The 20,095-nt window shown below is 37.2% G+C and overlaps 1 protein-coding gene across 3 annotated transcripts in view; it reads right to left on the reverse strand.

Moving 5' to 3' along the window:
- The window catches only part of LOC136334441 (S-adenosyl-L-methionine-dependent tRNA 4-demethylwyosine synthase TYW1), a 201,698-nt gene that overhangs the window by 108,397 nt on the left and 73,206 nt on the right, over positions 1 to 20,095 (reverse strand). For all 3 annotated transcript variants that reach the window (XM_066274639.1, XM_066274638.1, XM_066274640.1), the window contains exon 10: positions 15,399 to 15,517. In XM_066274639.1, coding sequence (XP_066130736.1) covers positions 15,399 to 15,517 — 119 coding nt within the window. The remainder of the gene's footprint in view (positions 1 to 15,398; positions 15,518 to 20,095) is intronic.

Consider the following 20,095-nt stretch of genomic DNA (forward strand, 5'->3'; position numbering starts at 1 on the left):
AGAGCACTGAAAATTGCTCACACTTACCGGGGAATTTAGAAAGCTTTAAACATGCTCAGGACAAGATACACAATTTAAAAAGACCTGAGAAGACCCTAAACTTTTACCTACAACTGATTTTTAGGTTCAGCACATGCAGGAAGCAAAAGCTAAGGCAGAGTTGTAAACAGCCTGGCTCATTCCTTTGAAGGAATCCCCCCAACACAGAGTATAAAGACTCTTTTATTCTCTGGGTTCATGTGCTCAAGAAAATGTCTAGCAACACATTTGCTAACTACTAAGAAACATATTTCACAGATAATACACAACAAAGAATAGAGTCTGTACAAAAATCATTTGGAAAACTCACTAAGCAAACAACCAAAATCCAGAGCAATCAACATAAACAAACCCTGAAAACTGGGAAAAATCTTATTTCCAGAGGTAACACCTAATATTCAAATGTGTTCTCAATAAAATATTACAAAGTATACAAAGAAATAAGACAAAGTATGGCCCACTTCCAGGAGAGATTAACAAAAACTCTCTCTGAGGAAACTCAACCATCAAACTTACTAGGAAAAGACTTTAAATCAATTGCCCTAAATATGCTCAAAGAGATAAAGGAAACCATGGTTAAAAAGCTGAAGGAAACCAGAAGAACAATGTCTCAACAAACACAGAATATCAATTAAGAGATACAAATGATAAAAGGAACCAGAAAAAAAAACATTAGAATTAAAAAGTATTAATAACAAATAAAAATTTCAGTAGAGGGCTTCAATATCAGATTTGAGTAGACTTTGAGAAAAAAGATTCAGTAAACCTGAAGATACATTAATCATCCAGGCTGAGTAAAAAGTGTGCAGAAAAGTGAACAGAGCCTTAGAGACATATGGGGTACCACCAAGAATACCAACGTATGTATAATGGAGGTCTCAGAAGGTGAGGAAAGAAAGAAAGGGACAGAAAAATTATTTGAAGAAATAATGATGAAAACTTTTTTCTTTTTCTTTTTTTTTGTATTTTTCTGAAGCTGGAAATGGGGATCCACCTGGCACACCCACCAGGGGGCGACGCTCTGCCCCTCCGGGGGGGGGGGGGTCGCTCTGTTGCAACCAGAGCCACTCTAGCACCTGGGGCAGAGGCCAAGGAGCCATCCCCAGCGCCCGGGGCCATCTCTGCTCCAATGGAGCCTCGCTGCAGGAGGGGAAGAGAGAGACAGAGAGGAAGGAAAGGGGGAGGGGTGGAGAAGCAGATGGGCGCTTCTCTTGTGTGCCCTGGCCGGGAATCAAACCCGGGACTTCTGCACGCCAGGCCAACGCTCTACCACTGAGCCAACCGGCCAGGGCCAATGATGAAAACTTTTAAAATTTGATAAAAGACATGAATTTAGATATCCAAAAACCTCAATAAACTCCAAGTAGGATAAATTCAAAGATGTCCACACCAAGACACATTATAATCAAACTGTTGTTGAAAGACAAAGAAAGAATATTGAAAGAAGCAAGAGAAGACACCCATCACATCAAAGTAATCCTCAATAAAATGAACAATTTCTCAGCAGAAACAATGGAGGTCAGGAGGAAGTAGGATAACATCTATTTCTTATCATTGAATTTTATTGTGGAGACACTGGTTAACATAATTATATAGGTTTCTGGTGCCCGATTCGACAACACATTTCTGTACACAGTACTGTGTGTTCACCCCTCCCAAGTCAAGTCTTCGTCCATCACCATTTATCCCCCCTATACTCTTCCTCCATCTTCCCCTCACCCTAGCAGTGACCATAATATTGTCCATGTCCATGAGGTTTTTTTGTCATTTTTTTTGCTCTATCCCTTCACCTCCCTCAGCCACCCACCCACCCTCTACAGCTGTCAGCCTGATGAGATACTTAAAGTGCTAAAAGAAAAAATATGTCCACCAAGAATTTTATATTCATAAAAACTATTCTTCAAACCTGAAGACAATATTAAGACATCCCAGATAAACAGAAGCTGACGGAGTTCATCACTAGAGACCTGCCTACAGGAAATGCAAAAGGCAAAAATGAAGTAACACTAGACAGACTCAAACCATACAAAATGTTAAGAATTACATAAAGGTAACTATATAGGTCATATATAAAATTCAGTATTATTGCATTTTGAATTCTAACTCCGCTTTTTTATTCCTATATAATTCAAAGGAACAAAACAGCAATCATAAACCTATGTTAGTGGGCACACAATGTATAAACTTGTATTTTGTGACAACAACAACATAAAGGGAAATGGAGTTTTGAATAAGGAAAGAGTTTTAATTCTATTGAACCTGAGGAGCCACACTGCCACTTCAGCCGCAGGTGTTGTAAAGTACCAAAAGCTTCAGAATTAATATTAATATTTTAAGAGGCTTGAAGAACATTTTATTAATTTGGGTTAAGGTGTGCAGAGAAATTTTGTGAATAATCTCTGTACTGTGTGATTGGCCTAAAACCAGGATGGCCCTTGGCATTGTATTATTGTAAATGCAAAGGGAAAGAAAACATGGATTCCCAGACATTCTACCACACCTGTGGGGAAAGGAGTGAATGCCTAGCCAAGTGCAGGAAGAGAAAAGCCAAAATATACCTTTTCTTATAGCAATGAGCCATTTGCGGGCATTTGTCCCCACGGAAACTACCTCTCCTATGTAAATGCGTGTGGTTAACACGTGTGACTCTGGACAGAGAGATGGCGGATAAACACTAGAAAATATAGGAATGCCTTTTAATATGTAAAGAGACATCTTCTACCATTGTGTTGACTTGTAAATTTGTTTTCTCTAAAATGATGTATGGCTTACAAATTGAACATGGTCCTATCATGTTAAAGGACATATGACTATAACCAATAGTGGTAAAAGGCACCTAATTGCAATTTTTGCTTCTGTACTTCCCACTTGCAAAACTATAAAAACTATGTAGAACAAAGGGCCGGCGCGCTCTCCCTCAGATTTCTGTCGGAGTTGCCACCGCTTTGCCAAGCTAGACAATAAAGCTCTGGTGTGGAATCAACGGATTTTGTTCGTGTCTTCAATGTTTCAAGTCCCTCCGGATTAGGCTTAACAGAACCAAAGTTGCTATTAGTTCAACATAGAGCCAATCCTCATTATCTTCTGATTCCATATTTGCTAAATTATCTACATGCTAAAATTTATTTCTAACACCAAAATCAATATTTGAGGCATATTGTGATCAATCATCCATGGCCATGCAGAGAGAAGCAAACTTTTTGAGTCACCTGGTACACATATACCCAGATAAAGTTAAAGGCAGTGCTCTTTCTGCCTTCTTATTTAAACTCTCATACTATAAGCAAGTTTTCTTTAGGCAGTCAATATAATGTTCCAGTTTTTGCATTTCTGTACTTTTGTTGGCATTTTTGTTATTTAAAATAGCTCCCAAGCACAGTGACAAAGTGCTATATAGTGTTCCTAAGTGCAAGAAAGTTGTGATATGCCTTTATGGGGATAATATGTGTATTAAATAAGCTTCATTCCGGCATAAGTTCAATATTAATGAATCAACAACACATTAAATATGGTGTCTCTAAACAGAATCACACATGAAACAAGATTATGTATTGTAAAATGATGAAAATGTTGTGACAAGAGAATTATAGGAAATTAATCCTTTATCTCCCTTAAAGGTTCATTATTTCATAATATAGCATTCATATATTTTTATAGAACATAACTACCACAAATAAAGAGAACTGACTGTAGATTGTTGTAAGTTTAATAGGTTAGCTGTAATTCTCAAAGTAATAACCAAGAAAATAAAAACTGTACAGAAAAGCAACAGATGGAATAAATGGTATACAACAAAATATCAAACACAAAAGAGAGCAGTAATAAAGAAAGTGAGCAACAAAAAAGATATAAAACATATAAAAAACAAATGGTAAAATTAAATGAATTAAATTCTCCAGTGAAAAGTCACAGATTGACAGATTTAAAAAACAAAAGACCGAACAGTACTCCGTCTACAAGAGATTCACTTTAGATCCAAAGACACAAACAGACTGAAGGTAGAAAGGAAGAAAATAATCCTTGGTACATATAGTAACCAAAAGAAAGCCAACATAGCTGCACTGCATCACACAAAATAAAGTTTAAGTCAAAAATTGTTACAAGAGACCCTGGCAGGTTGGCTCAGTAGTAGAGCATCAGCCTGGTGTGTGGAAGTCCTGGGTCTGATTCCCAGTCAGGGCACACAGAAGAAGCGCCCATTTGCTTCTCCATCCCTCCCACTTTCGCTTCTCTCTCTTTCTCTCCCCCCTCCCCTGTGCAGCCATGGCTCAATTGGACAAGCTAGCCCTGGGCACTGAGGATGGCTCCATGGCCTCTGCCTCAGGCACTAAAGAAGAGCTCAGTTGCTGAGCAACAGAGCATCACCCACTAGGGGGCTTGTTGAGTTTTTCCCAGTCGGGGCACACGCGGGAATCTGTCTCTCTGCCCCCCATCCTCTCATTGAATAAAAAAATTTTTTGCCCTGGCTGGTTGGCTCAGCGGTAGAGCGTCGGCCTAGCGTGCAGAGGACCCGGGTTCGATTCCTGGCCAGGGCACACAGGAGAAGCGCCCATTTGCTTCTCCACCCCTCCGCCGCCTTCCTCTCTGTCTCTCTCTTCCCCTCCCGCAGCCAAGGCTCCATTGGAGCAAAGATGGCCCGGGCGCTGGGGATGGCTCTGTGGCCTCTGCCTCAGACGCTAGAGTGGCTCTGGTCGCAACATGGCGACACCCAGGATGGGCAGAGCATCACCCCCTGGTGGGCAGAGCGTCGCCCCTGGTGGGCGTGCCGGGTGGATCCCGGTCGGGCGCATGTCTGTCTCTCCCTGTTTCCAGCTTCAGAAAAATGCAAAAGAAAATGCAAAAAAAAAAAATTTTAATTGTTACAAGAGACAAATAAGGACATTACATATTGATAAATAGGTCAGTCCATCAAAAGATGTCACAATTATAAGCATATACATACCTAACAAAAGAGCACCAAAATAAGTCAAACAAAAATTAAAAATCTGAAGAGAAAAATGTAGTTCTACATAAATAATTAAATAATTCAAAACTACATCTTAAATAATGTCTAGAACAACTAAGCAGAAGATAGATAAGGAAATGGAGCATTTGAACAATACTATAAACCAATAATACCTACAAAATATACAGAACAATACATTTTTTAAAAAGCAGAAAACTTTTTTTTCAAGTGCACATGGATTATTTCCCAGGACAGACCATACGTTAGGTCATAAAACAAGTCTCAATAAATTTTATAAAAATCATATATTTTCTTTAACCACAATGGAATAAAAGTAGAAATGAAGATGAGAAAGAAAACTGGAAAATTAACCAATGTGTGTAAATTAAATAGCATACCTTTAAACAATCAATGGATCAAAGAAGAAATCACAAAGGAAAATACTAAAATATGTACATAGAGATAAATGAAAACAAAAGCACAGCTTATCAAAAGTTATCAAATGTAGCTAAAGCAGTTCTCAGAAATTTACAGCTATAAACACCTACATTAAAAACAAAAACTCAAATCAATAACTTAATTATGCACCATAAAAAAACTAGAAAAATAAAAGCTCAAGGAAGCAAAGGGAAGGTTATAATAAAAGGTAAAAATAAATGAAATTGAAAAAGAAAAACGCTAGAGAAAAATCAATGGGACCAAAAGATAGTTCTTGCAAAAATCAACAGACAAATAATCTTTACCTAGATTAAGCGGTGGGGGGGGGGGGGGGGACTAGAATTAATAAAAATATAAACTGCCAAAAGTAACTCACATACTAACAGAAAATCTGAACAAACCTCTAACAAAGTAACTGAAAAAAAGAAAAGCCAGGAACAGACTTCACTGGTAAAATCCACTAATCATCAAAAGAATTAACACCAATCCTTTCCAAATTCTTCTATTTCTTTTTTTGTTTTTTAAATTTGGGGGGGGGGGGTTCTATTTTTTTTATTTATTTTTATTTTTTATTGATTGATTTTTAGAGAGGGGGAGAGAGAGAGAAAAAAAAAAGACAGAGAGAGAGAGAGAGAGAAAGGGGAGGAGCAGGAAGCATCAACTCCCATATGTGCCTTGACCAGGCAAGCCCAGGGTTTCGAACCGGCAACCTCAGTATTACAGGTCGACGCTTTATCCCATTGCGCCACCACAGGTCAGGCTCAAATTCTTCTAAAAAATAAAGAAAGGAACACTTCCTAACTTACTCTATGAAATCAGCACTACCCTTAAACCTAAGCTAGACAAAGATATCATAAGAAAAGACAAATCTATTTCTCCCAAAGATGTCAGTTGGCAATTCCAAAAATACTTAATATGCATATACTAGGGTTGAAATTAGTATGTTATAGTAAGAAGAGCCAGGACAGGTTTCTCACTGTTAGAAAAGACATTTACAAATAAATAAAAAAAAGAGAGAGAATGTTAGAATGAGCTCTATAGTGCTAACTGGAGTTGGAGGTTCAGTGAAAACTCATGATTTTAGAGCTTTGTATTATAATACACATAGATAGAGGCATATACATATTATTTCCTACTTCTATCTGCTGAAAGGGCCTAGAAGCACTAACAACCCAATAAAAATGAGCTCAGCAAGCATCCAAATTTTGAACTCTAAATACCATTCCTCAATAAAAGAAACTGTGGTTCCTTAGAGAAATAGTTGATTCCAGGGCTGGGCAGAAGAAACACAGAATGAGCCTGGAGTCTCTTCTCAAGTCAGAATATACAGAAATTTTGCCCTGGCTGGCAAGGCAAGGGCAACTGGGCATCAAGAGGACGTGCAGTTGGTTAGAGCACCCTCCCGAAGCACAGAGGTTGCCGGTTCAATCCCCAGCCAGGGCACATACAAGAACAGATTGATGTTCCTGTCTCTCTCTCTCCCTTCCTCTCCCTAAAATCAATAGAGTAAACATTAAAAAAAAAAAAAAAGCCTGGTTTTGGTTAGTAACATTTTTTAAAAAGAAAAAAATTTAGAAGCCAATCCAAAAGAGCTCACAATGATGGCCAAAGCTGGAAAAATACAAATAAAATTAATAATAGTAGTATTTAATTATATCCAAAAAAATAAGTATCCTTGAGTCAAAACTAATCTAAACAAATTATAAATAAATAAATAAGGGAGAAGTGACTCTTACTTACAAAAGAATTTCAATTATTAATTGTAAGAAAAGGGGGGGGAATAAAAAATCCCAAGTTGTAACTGATGCAGGCAAGATCCTGCGCCAATGAATAAAGAACTTACTGAGTAAAAGTTTAAGTAAAACAGCACATTTGCATAGCCTCAAAGTATCTCCCCCAAAATATTTTTTAAATTAACTTTAATGAGGTGACATTGATAAATCAGGGGACATATGTTCAGAGAAAACATCTCAAAGTTATTTTGACATTTGATTATGTTGCATACCCCTCACCCAAAGTCAAATTGTCTTCTGTCACCTTCTAATTGGTTTTCTTTGTGCCCCTCCCCTCCCCCCACCCCTTCCCCTCCTTCCCCCCCTCCCCATAACCCCCACACTCTTGTCCATGTCTCTGAGTCTCATTTTTATGTTCCGCCTATGTACAGAATCATATAGTTCTAAGTTTTTTTCTGACTTACTTATTTCACTCAGTATAATGTTATCAAGGTCCATCCATGTTGTTGTAAATGATCCGATGTCATCATTTCTTATGGCTGAGTAGTATTCCATAGTATATATGTACCAAAGATTTTTAATCCACTCATCCACTGACTGACACTTGGGCTGTTTCCAGATCTTCGCTATTGTGAACAATATTGCCATAACATGGGGGTGCATTTCTCCTTTTGAAACAGTGCTATGGTGTTCTTGGGGTATATTCCTAAAAGTGGGATAGCTGGGTCAAAAGGCAGTTCAATTTTTAATTTTTTGAGGAATCTCCATACTGTTTTCCATAGTGGCTGTACCAGTCTGCATTCCCACCAGCAGTGCAGGAGGGTTCCCTTTTCTCCACATCCTCGCCAGCACTTATTCTGTGTTGTTTAGTTGATGAGCGCTATTCTGACTGGTGTGAAGTGTTATCTCATTGTGGTTTTAATTTGCATTTCTCTAATAATTAATGATGTTGAGTATTTTTTCAAATGCCAATTGGCCATCTGTATGTCCTCTTTGGAGAAATGTCTATTCATTTCTTTTGCCCATTTTTTGATTGGATTGTTTGTCTTCCTAATGTTGAGTTTTACAAGTTCTTTATAAATTTTGGTTATTAACCCCTTATAAGACATATTGTCAAGTATGTTCTCCTATTGTGTAGTTTGTCTTTTTATTCTGTTCTTATTGTCTTTAGCTGTGCAAAGCTTTTTAGTTTGATATAGTCCCATTGGTTTATCCTGTCTTTTACTTCACTTGCCCATGGAGATAAATCAGCAAATATATTGCTGCGAGAGATGTCTGAGGGCTTACTGCCTATGTTTTCTTCTAAGATGCTTATGGTTTCAAGGCTTACATTTAAGTCTTTTATCCATTTTGAGTTAATTTTTGTGAATGGTATAAGTTGGTGGTCTAGTTTCATTTTTTTGCAGGTAGATGTCCAATTTTCCCAACACCATTGATTAAAGAGGCTGTCTTTACTTCATTGTATGCGCTTACCTCCTTTGTCAAATATCAGTTGTCCATAAAGCTGTGGGTTTATTTCTGGGTTCTCTGTTCTGTTTCATTGATCTATATGCCTGTTCTTATGCCAGTACCAGGCTGTTTTGAGTACAATGGCCTTATAACTTGATATCAAAAAGTGTGATACCTCCCGCTTTATTCTTCCTTTTCAAGATTGTTGAGGCTATTCGTGTTCTTTTTTGGTTCCATATAAATTTTTGGAATATGTGTTCTATATCTTTGAAGTATGTCATTAGTATTTTAATAGGAATTGCATTAAATTTATAAATTGCTTTGGGTAATATAGACATTTTAATGATGTTTATTCTTCCTAATCATGAGCACTATATATGCTTCCACTTGTTTGTATCTTCATTGATTTCTTTTATCAGTGTTTTATAATTTTCTGAGTACAAGTCTTTAATCTCCTTGGTTAAATTCACCCCTAGGTACTTTATTTATATTTTTTTTTTACAGGGACAGAGAGAGGGATAGATAGGGACAGACAGACAGGAACGGAGAGAGATGAGAAGCATCAATCATCAGTTTTTCATTGTGACATCTTAGTTGTTCATTGATTGCTTTCTCATATGTGCCTTGACCGCGGGCCTTCAGCAGACCAAGTCACCCCTTGCTCAAGCTGGTGACCTTGGGTCCAAGCTGGTGAGCTTTTTTGCTCAAGCCAAATGAGCCTGCGCTCAAGCTGGCAACCTCGGGGTCTCGAACCTGAGTCCTTCTGCATCCAGGTCCGACGCTCTATCCACTGCGCCACCGCCTGGTTAGGCTAGGTACTTTATTTTTTTAGTTACATAGTGAAGGGGATTGTTTCCTTAATTTCTCTTTCTGACAGTTCATTGTTAGTGTATAAAAATGCCTCTGATATCTGAGTATTAATTTTATATCCTGCCACCTTGCTGAATTCATTTATCAAGTCCACTAGTTTTTTGACTGAGACTTTAGGGTTTTCTATAAACAATATCATATCATCTGCAAATAATGATAGTTTTACTTCTTTTCCAATTTGGATGCCTTTTATTTCTTCGCATTGTCTGACTGCTGTGGCTAGGACTTCCAGGACTATGTTGAATAAGAGTGGTGAAAGGGGGCACCCCTGCCTTGTTCCTGATCTTAAGGGGATTGCTTTTAATTTTTGCCCATTGAGTATGATGTTGGCTGTGGGTTTGTCACAGATGGCCTTTATCATGTTGAGGTATGTTCCCTGTATTCCCCTTTGCTGAGATTTTTTATCATGAATGGGTGCTGGATTTTATCAAATGCTTTTTCTGCATCTATTGAAATTATCATTCCCCCAAAATATTTTTTAATTACACTTAATTGTGCATTCATTGGTCACTTCCCATATGTGCCCTGACCAGGGACAAACCCACAACCTTGGTGTTTTGGGATGACTCTTTAACCAACTGAGCTAACCAGCCAGGGCCCCAAAGGGAAGATAAATTTTAAGGTGTAACTTTATACTTGAAAACTTGGCACACACTAACTTACTCAAATGATGGAGACTGACGTCACCAGTAATAAGACACACTGATGCCCCCTAATACAACATGCTGACAAGGTCACCTACTTCTAGGGTATTCTTTCCAAAATCCATAATTTTACTCAAACCATGAGAAAACAATCGACAAAACCAAATTGAAGGACATTCTACAAAATACCTGATTAGCACTCTTCAAAAGTGTCAAGGTCATGAAAGATAAGGACAGACTGAAGAGCTGCAATAAGCTGGAGAAAACTACAGAGACGTGACAACTAAATGTGCTGTGGATTCTGAACTGGACCTTGAAAGAGAAGGACATTACTGGGAAAATCAAGGAAATTCAAATAGTTTCCAGTTTAATTAACAGTACTAAATCAGTGTTAATTTCTTGGTCTTCATGATTGGCTCGTGGTTATATAAGGTCTTAACACTAGGGAAAACTGGGTAAAGAATATGCAGAAACTGTGCTATTTTTGTAACTCTTCTATAAACCTAAAATTATTTCAAAATAAAAATATTGGATCTGCAAGATTTTAATTATAGAGCAAGAACCTTTATATACTGTTTTTACAGGATATAAAACAAAGTAGAGAATTATTTCAACCAGGTTAAAGAAAAATTAAATACTCAAAGGCCTCAAAAAACAAATACTTCAAAGAACTAAAAATGAATTATCTAGAAACTAGAATTACGTAAATATAGATGTTTTTATTTACACTTTTTGGTATTTTCTGATATTTTCTACAATTAACATGGATTACTTTCACAATCAATGAAATTTTTTTAAATTCTAAAAAGAATTATAAACCTTGCACCAATACAAAAGATAAATTAAGGAATGACAGACTGGAAAGTACTAAGTCATTCCAGTTGTTAAAGGATGAAATAATGCATATCTAAAACACAATCAATAGAATAGGTATACTGAGGAATATAGTAAGTTAGAGAAAAAGAGATTTTCAACCTAAGCCAGTGGATAGCTAATGATGCCATTACCAAAATGGGCAGAAGAGGTTAAAAGAGAGAGTAATAAACTCCACTGTGAACAACTGAGCTTGAAGTACCTGGGGATCATCTGAGAGAATATAGCCAACGGGCTACTACAAACAAAAGGATGAAAACTCAGATGGAAGACTTGGGCTAGATGGAGATAAAGAATCTAAAGGTGTCAAGTTACAAGTATTCAATGAAGCCGTGGAGATAGTTTACTACTCCTGCCATCATAATGCAGAGCAATAAAAGAAAGCCAAGGACAGAATCAGAGAGAATTCATCAAACAATGAGCCAAAGAAAAGCTAACAGGAAAAAATAAAAAGAAACTGAAAGGGTTTGAGAAAAAACTAAAAGAGACTGGTGTATCTGAATCCAATAGGAGAAATCTTTATTTTCTACCATGTTTGCTAGAGTTCAATTAGGATGAGAATTAACTCACTTCTGTTAGATTTCGTGGTGAGTCATTACTGATCACAGCTAAATGAAGACAAGTGAGCCTGTAGAAAACTGAGTAGTCAGTAAAAAGAAAAATGAATTAGTATCAAGCACATACAAAAAAAGAGTTCTGCAATTTCTTTCACTTAAATATTCCCAACTGAATTTAAATTAGTACAACCATTATGGAAGAAAGTATGGTGGTTCCTCAAAAAATTAAGAATAGAACTACCACATGACCCAGCAATCCCTCTACTGGGTATCTACCCCAAAACTCAAAAACATGGGTACATAAAGACACATGTACCCTCATGTTCACTGCAGGATTGTTCACGGTGGCCAAAACAAAGAAACAGCCAAAATGCCCTTCAATAGAGGATTGGATAAAGAAGATGTAGTGTGTGTGTGTGTGTGTGTGTGTGTGTGTATATACACACATATATATATATGTATGTATGTGTGTGTGTGTGTGTGTATACACACACACACACACACACACACTATGGAATACTGCTCAGCCGTAAGAAATGATGACATCGGATCATTTACAACAACATGGATGGACTTTGATAACATTATACTGAGTGAAATAAGTAAATCAGAAAAAACTAAGAACTATATGATTCCATACATAGGTGGGACACAAAATTGAGACTCATGGACATAGATAAAAGTGCAGTGGTTACCAGGAGGAGGGGAGAGGAAGAGAGGGAAGGGAGTGGGGGGGGGGGGCTTAAACAGAAACAAAATAGAGGGTGATAGAGGATGATTTGACTTTGGGTGATGGGTATACGGCACAATTGACTGTCCAAATGATGTGGAGATGTTTTCTCTAAATCTATGTGCTCTGGTTGGCCAATGTCACCCTGTTAAATTTAATTGTCTAAATTAAAAAAAATTTTTTTTAAAGGGAAGGAAAAATATTCCCAACATATGCTGGACTAAAGCCAGCTTAAAGACAATATTCAGGGCAGCTTCTATTTCCTGTAAGATAACCTGAAAAGCCTACTACAACAAAACTTTTACCTAAACTAATAGATACCCTTGAATACTTCCGTAGTAGTGTTAGATAGGAAAAAAAAGATAAAGAAAAAAATATAGAAAACCGCCCTGGCCAGTTGGCTCAGTGGTAGAGCGTCGGCCTGGCATGCAGGAGTCCCGGGTTTGATTCCCCGCCAGGGCACACAGGAGAGGTGCCCATCTGCTTCTCCACCCCTCCCCCTCTCCTTCCTCTCTGTCTCTCTCTTCCCCTCCTGCAGCCAAGGCTCCATTGGAGCAAAGTTTGCCCAGGCGCTGAGGATGGCTCTGTGGCCTCTACTTCAGGCGCTAGAATGGCTCTGATTGAGGCAGAGCAATGCCCCAAGATGGGCAGAGCATCACCCCCTGGTGAGCGTGCCGGGTGGATCCCAGTCGGGCGCATGCAGGAGTCTGTCTGACTGCCTCCCCGTTTCTGGCTTCGGAAAAATACAAAAAAAAAAAAAAAAAAATAGAAAACCAAATAAACAGATGGCACAAATAAGAGAATAAAAATAAATGTTTATCAATAATTTATTAATATTCAACAATAACTATAAGACCAACTAAACATACTAGTTAAAACACAGATTGTTCAAATGGATTTTTAAAAATCCAGCAATTCTATACATAGGTGTCAATCCAAGAGAAATGAAAGCATTTGTCTACAAAAGACTTATACACTAATGTCCACAGCAGCTTTATCCATAATCCAGTCAAAACCTTGAAGCAACTGAAATATTCAAATAGAGGTGCATGGATAAATAACCATACAACCGAAAGGAACAAAATACTGATATACCTAACAACATGGATGAATCTCAAAACATTTTAATGATAGTCTGACTGGTAGTGATACAGTGGATAGAGTGTCAACCTGGGACACTGAGGTCCCCAGTTTAAGATCCTGAGGTCACTGGCTTGAGCGTGGGGTTCCAAGTGAGAGCAGAATCATCAACATGATCCCAAGATCATTGGCTTGAAGCCCTAGATCACTGGCTTGAGCCCAAGGTCACAGGCTTGATTGAGCAAGGGGTCTCTGGCTCAGTTTAAGCCTCCCCCCATTCATCAAGGCACATATAAGTAATCAAATGAACAACTAAAGTGAAGCAACTACGAATTGATGCTTCTCACTCTCTCTCCCTCGCTTCCTGTCCCTCTCTCTAAAAATCAATTTAAAAAATTTTACTGAGAAAAAAATACATAAAATCTATACTGAATAATCCATTTTTATAAAGTCTATAGAAAAGCACTATATATATATATATATATATATATATATATATATATATCATCAAAAAGCAAATCAGAAAATGATTGGGAGTGGAGCACAAGGGAACCTTCAAGGGTAATAAAATTGTTCTACATCTTGATTGTGGTCACACAGGTATACACATTTACCAAAACTTATTGAGATGTGTATTTTAAATGGGTTTGCTTCAATGTATATAAAATTTCAATAAAGTTGATTTTTAAAAATTGATCCAACCAAACACTTGCATATAAGAAACACCTAAAATATCAAGACATATAGGTTGAGGTTAAAGGAAGGAAAAAAAAAAAAAGACCTAGCAATTATAACAAAAATGAAATCTAGATAGTTATATTACTATCAGAAAACATACACTTGAAGGCAACAAACATTACTATGGATAAAGAAGACTACTAAATAAGGACTACTAATAGATTTTATTGCTGTTTTAGTATGTGACAATTAAAAAATATACTGTTTTCATGAATATATAATAGATTTTTGAAACCTGACCATATACTAGGCAGATAGCACTCTTCAATAAATGGGGGTTTTTTTGGTTTTTTTGTTTTGTTTTGTTTTGTTTTGTATTTTTCTGATGTTGGAAACGGAGAGGCAGTCAGACAGACTCCCGCATGCGCCAGACCAGGATCCACCCGGCACGCCCACCAGGGGGCATCGCTCTGTTGCAACCAGAGCCATTCCAGCGTCTGAGGCAGAGGCCACAGAGCCATCCTCAGCGCCCAGGCCAACTTTGCTCCAATGGAGCCTTGCCTGCGGGAGGGGAAGAGAGAGACAGAGAGGAAGGAGGGGGGAGAGAGGGAGAGGTGGAGAAGCAGATGGGCGCTTCTCCTGTATGCCCTGGCCGGGAATCGAACCCAGGACTCCTACACACCAGGCCAACGCTCTACCTCTGAGCCAACCGGCCAGGGCCAATAAATGTTAAATAATTTGTATTAGAAATCATGTACAAACCATATAACAATAATACATTTTGGGTAAAAGTTAATAACAAATATATAACCCCCAAAATCTAACTTATGTGTAATTATTTCGAATAAATATTGCTTTGACCCATTAGTTACCAAGAAGTCATAATGGAAACTAGAGGTATTTACAATTGAATAATAAACTAATCAAAATCTGTGGAAGGTAGCTAAAGTAATACTTAGAGAAAAATTTACAAGGAAAGATTTATAGAATATTCAATATTAATGAGTTAATGATCCAATTTAAGTTAGAAAAAGAACAGATAAACAAAAACAATAGTAGTAGATTAGTGAACAAGAAAATAAAAATATAATGAAGATGATTCACAAAGCTAAAATCAAGTTATTCGAAAAGACTAAAACTGGACAAGCCCCTGATAAAACTGGTCAAGAAAAACAACCAAATGCGCATACACACACACACACACACACACACACACACACACTATTAAGGATGGAAAAGGGGGTTAATTACAGAAACATCAAAGCTTCAGGTTTGATGTTTCACATTTGGCTACAGTGTTGGGCAGAAACTGATTACAGATCATGACATATTTGGTCACCGTGGCCATTCATTTTTACTTACCGCCAACAGAAGACACATTTATTTGCACATGCTAAGCTTGGGGTGGTTTCCATGCAACGGTGGCTTTCGATGCCATAGAATGTATGTTTATAGCAACCTCCTCTCCCTCGGAGCATTGACTGTGAGTTAAAAAAAAAAAAGAGATAATTTAAATAAAATCCTCAGAGCAAAGAAACAAAACACCAAGGCATCATTTTTAAGAAGTAATCATGTGTTTTAAAACCATAAATACCCCTACTGGTATCTGCACTATACAGGAAATTAACACAATAGAATTACAGTATCTTGATAATGATTTGCAGTTTCTAAAACTCAATGAAATAAACCTAAGATTCAATAATGTTGAAGCTCTACAGGGAGTACCACTGATACTTTCATTTTCAAATCTATCCAACTGTCTCAAATAGTATCAGTTCAGTAATACATAATGCCAAGGGATAGATAAGACAGTCTCTAGAAAACACATGTAGCTAATCGTATGAAAGGGTATCTCGGCTAAGAATAAGGGAAGGTGGGTAAGAAAGTGCGTCCTGGAGCTGAGCAGTAGAATTCGAACATATTGACCTTGTTGAGGAGACGCCTCATATATATTGTATAAGCAGCAGATTATTTACAAAACAAAAACCAACAACAAAAACACTATTTAATACATGAGTAGTAAAACACAACAGTAAGAATAAAAAATTTGAAGAAATACTGCAGATTAATTAGGGTTGGAGTCACAAGATAATATCAAGCTTTTTAAAGTATCATAAGATTTGTCCAAAGCTTTGTGTAAGATTGGCTTGATTTCAATAAAACCTGTGAGGAGATTATGCAAGAGGAGTCATAATAACTTGGCTCACAGATCAGCGGAAAAAGGGAAGGGTACGTAGGTGGTACAGCCTCTGATATTCCCATTTAGAGGGGCAAAACAGAGAAAGTCATCCAAGATAAGTGAGATTTTAAGCCTAAATAATTGAAATATAATGAAATTAAAAACAGCAACAACAGAGATATAAGTGTACTAATATGGTAATACTGTCCACAATGAAAGAAAATATACATAAAATCTACCGGCTTGATTACTATGTCAGTTGTTTAGGAAGTCTTTTATTTTTTTGTCCTGATAAAAGGAGTTCCCTATCCATCTCACTTGGTACAGCTGATCCTTGATCAAAGAGGCTTGAAATGCACAGGTCCACTTAGATGAGGATATTTTTTAAATAAACACTGTGTATGTATTTTCTCATTGTGACTTTCTTAATAACATTTTCTTTTCTCTAGCTTACTTTATTGTAGGAGTATAATATATAATACATATAACATACAAAATATGTGTTAACTGACTACTTGTGTTATTGGTAAGACTTTCGGTCAACAGTAGGTAGTAGGCTATTAGTTGTTAAATTTTAGAAGAGTCAAAAGTTATACACAGGTTTTCAATTGTCAAGGTCAGGGCACCTAGCCACCTGTTGTTCAAGGGTCTAATGTACTTGCATTAAGGGGGAAAAAAGGAGTAAAGGCAGAAATATATTGTTCCGGACAGTGGTATTTACAAATTCTTCAAAATGTCCAATGAAATATTCAAGAAGTCTAAATTGTCTTGCTTGTGGTGGTGCAGTGGATAGAGCATTGACCTGGAATGCTGAGGTCACAGGTTCAAAACTCTGGGCTTGCCAGGTCAAGACACATACGATAAACAATCAAGTAATGAACAACTAAAGTAAAGCAACTAGGAGTTGATACTTCTCGCTCCCCATCCCTCTTTCCCCTCTGTGTAAAATCAATAAATAAAATCTTTAATAAAAAAGAAGGAAGGAAGGAAGGGAGGAAGGGAGAAAGGGAGAAAGGGAGAAAGAGAAAGAGAGAAAAAGAAGGCAAAGAGAACATTCAGATCTTATAAAGAGCATTAAAAACTAAAAGTCCACCAAATGCCAAACACAGAGTAATTTCCACTATCATGCTAATGGAGAAACAGAGTTGAAGATGTGCATATTTTCATTATTTTCTAAATTAATAAACCCAAGCATGCTGTGTACATGAGGAATAAGACCAAGCCCCTACTCATGATCTGGTATAGGGAAATGGCAAGTAAGCAGGCAGAATAGCAATACTATGATAGTATGATTGAACCCATCAAGATTGTTTTGCAAGCAAAAGAAACTGACTCTAGCTAAACAGAAAAAGGAATTTGTTGAAAGGCTCTCACAGCTCATAATATCTCTAGAAAAAAAGGAATGAAGGAAGACTGACCACAGCCCCACCACTCAATCTTCAGAATCCATCTGCTACAGACACCCCCACTCTCTGGATACTATTACCAGGACCTAAAACATAGATGCTGCTACCAAGGGCACAAGAATGAGTTCCCCATTGCTCACTCCCAACTTACAGTCTCAGGCTGAAGAGAATGACTATCCTAGGTGATACCCAGATTGCCAAAGTGTTCTCCTTGGCTTCTGGGGCAGACAGTGGACCCTAGTTCCAAATAAAACCCATTTAACTGGGAATTTCCCATGCAAGGAAAGACTCAGATGCTGAGCAAGCAGAGGGGAAACAATTACCCATCATGATGTTACTGGAGCCCATGGGACAGATGACCAATCCAGCCAGGCATGCCCAGGGTTTTGAACCAGTGACCAGTGAGAATATCCCACAGGAGTAATATCCAAACCAAATAATGAAGGGCTAAAAAGGATAAAATAATGGTCAGGTAAGAAGAGGGATGCATGTTTTTCTTTAAATAACTCGGGTTTTTTTCCTAAAAATATTATACATAGACACTTTAGATTCACTATTCATTTTCAGTTAATTTATTACAAGAGGTTCACATGAAGTTTAAGCTGACTCTTTTTTGTGTGTGTGCTTTGGGTGTAGTTTATTGTTGTTGGGTTGTTTGTTTCTTTGGCCTGTGGATATCTAAATGCCACAGCACCACTTGTTGGAAAGGTATACTTCCTCTAAGAAATTGCTTTTAACTTTATAAAAAATCAGGTAAGCATATTTCTAGGTTTATTTCTGGGATCTCTATTCTGTTCTATTGATCTATATATCTATCCCTCCACCAAAACCATACTGTCTTGATTACTGAAGTAAGACAATAAACTACAATGTGAGTAGGTATGATTCTTTCTATTTTGTTATCTGTCAACACCATTTAAGCTATTTTAGGGTCCGTGCCTTTCCTGACAACTTTTGGCATAAGTTTATTGCTACAAAAACTTTGCTGGGATTTTAATAGGATCTGCATTAAACCTACAATCAATCTGAGGAAAACTGACATTTTATTATACTGATTCTTCTAATCTATGAACATTTTAGATTTTCACTGATTTCTGATTTGAGTCTTTCCTCATTTCTAATGTACATTAACTGCCGCAAATTCCCCTTTGAGCACTGCTTGAGCTGCATCCTACATGATATATTTTTTTATTGATTGATTTTAGAGACAGACAGAAACATCAAACTGTTCCTACATGTGCCCTGACTGGAGTTCAAACCTACAACCTTTGCATATCAGAACACTGCTCTAACCAGCCAAGCAATTCAGCCAGGGTTATTTTATTTTTTTAGAGAGGAGAGAGAAAGGGAGAGAGAGAGAAAGAGAGAGAAGGTGGGGAGGAGCTGGAAGCATCAACTCCTATACATGCCTTGACCAGGCAAGCCCAGGGTTTCGAACCGGCAACCTCAGCATTTCCAGGTCGACGCTTTATCCACTGCGCCACCACAGGTCAGGCTATTTTATTTTTATTATCACTTAATTCTAGGTATTTTTAATTTCCTTTGAGACTTCCTCTTTGACCAGGGGCACTTAAGAATGTGTTGCTTAATTTTCACAGACTTAGAGAGTTTTCTTTCGTTTCCATTATTGATTTCAAGTTTAATTTCATTATGATCAGAAAATACACTGTGATTTTTAATTCTTGTAAATCTACTGAGGTTTGTTCTACCGCTTATGTTATAGTCTATCTTGGTGAATATTCCATCCTGCTTTAAAAAACGTATTCTGCTGTTATTGAGTGACATGTTCTACATATGCTAATTAGATACTATTAGTTGTGTTGTTCAGATTTTCTAAAATCTTATTGATTTTAGTAGTTCTAGCAGTTTTCTAACAATAGGTTGCAAAGTCCCCAACAACAAATATGGATTTCTTTTTAAATTTCTCCACTCAGCTATGTTTATTTTTGCTTGATTTATGTTGAGCCTATGATGTTTAGTGTATATTCATTCACTGTAAATAGATCCTTTTATCATTATCAAATGTCTCTCATTTCCTCTGGCTCTCATTATCGTTATTCTTTTTTTGATTTCCTGCAGGTTACACATTTTTGGGATTCTGTTTTAATTCATATTGTGTTTTTGATAGGTCACTGACTCAATCTCTTTGTATAGTGTTTGTAGTGGTTGCTCTGGGTACTACAATAGATGTACATGACTTAGCACAGTCACTGATGTCAACATTCTACTACTTCAAGTAAAATGTGGATCCTTTTGACTCTCACTCCTTTAGATTAAACATTGATGCCTTGATCATATGGTCTTATTACTATTGTTTCAATCATCAAGTATGACTTATAAAACTGATGAGGAAAATGATCATCTACTATATGTACCTGTATTTCTATTCTTTCCATCAGTCTTCTTTCCTGGTGCTCCAAGAATCTTTCTTTTATCATTTCATTAGGTTTAAAGAATTTCCTTTAGCCAATTTT

This window comes from Saccopteryx bilineata, chromosome 4 (genome assembly GCF_036850765.1).
Source record: "Saccopteryx bilineata isolate mSacBil1 chromosome 4, mSacBil1_pri_phased_curated, whole genome shotgun sequence".
NCBI lineage: Eukaryota > Metazoa > Chordata > Mammalia > Chiroptera > Emballonuridae > Saccopteryx > Saccopteryx bilineata.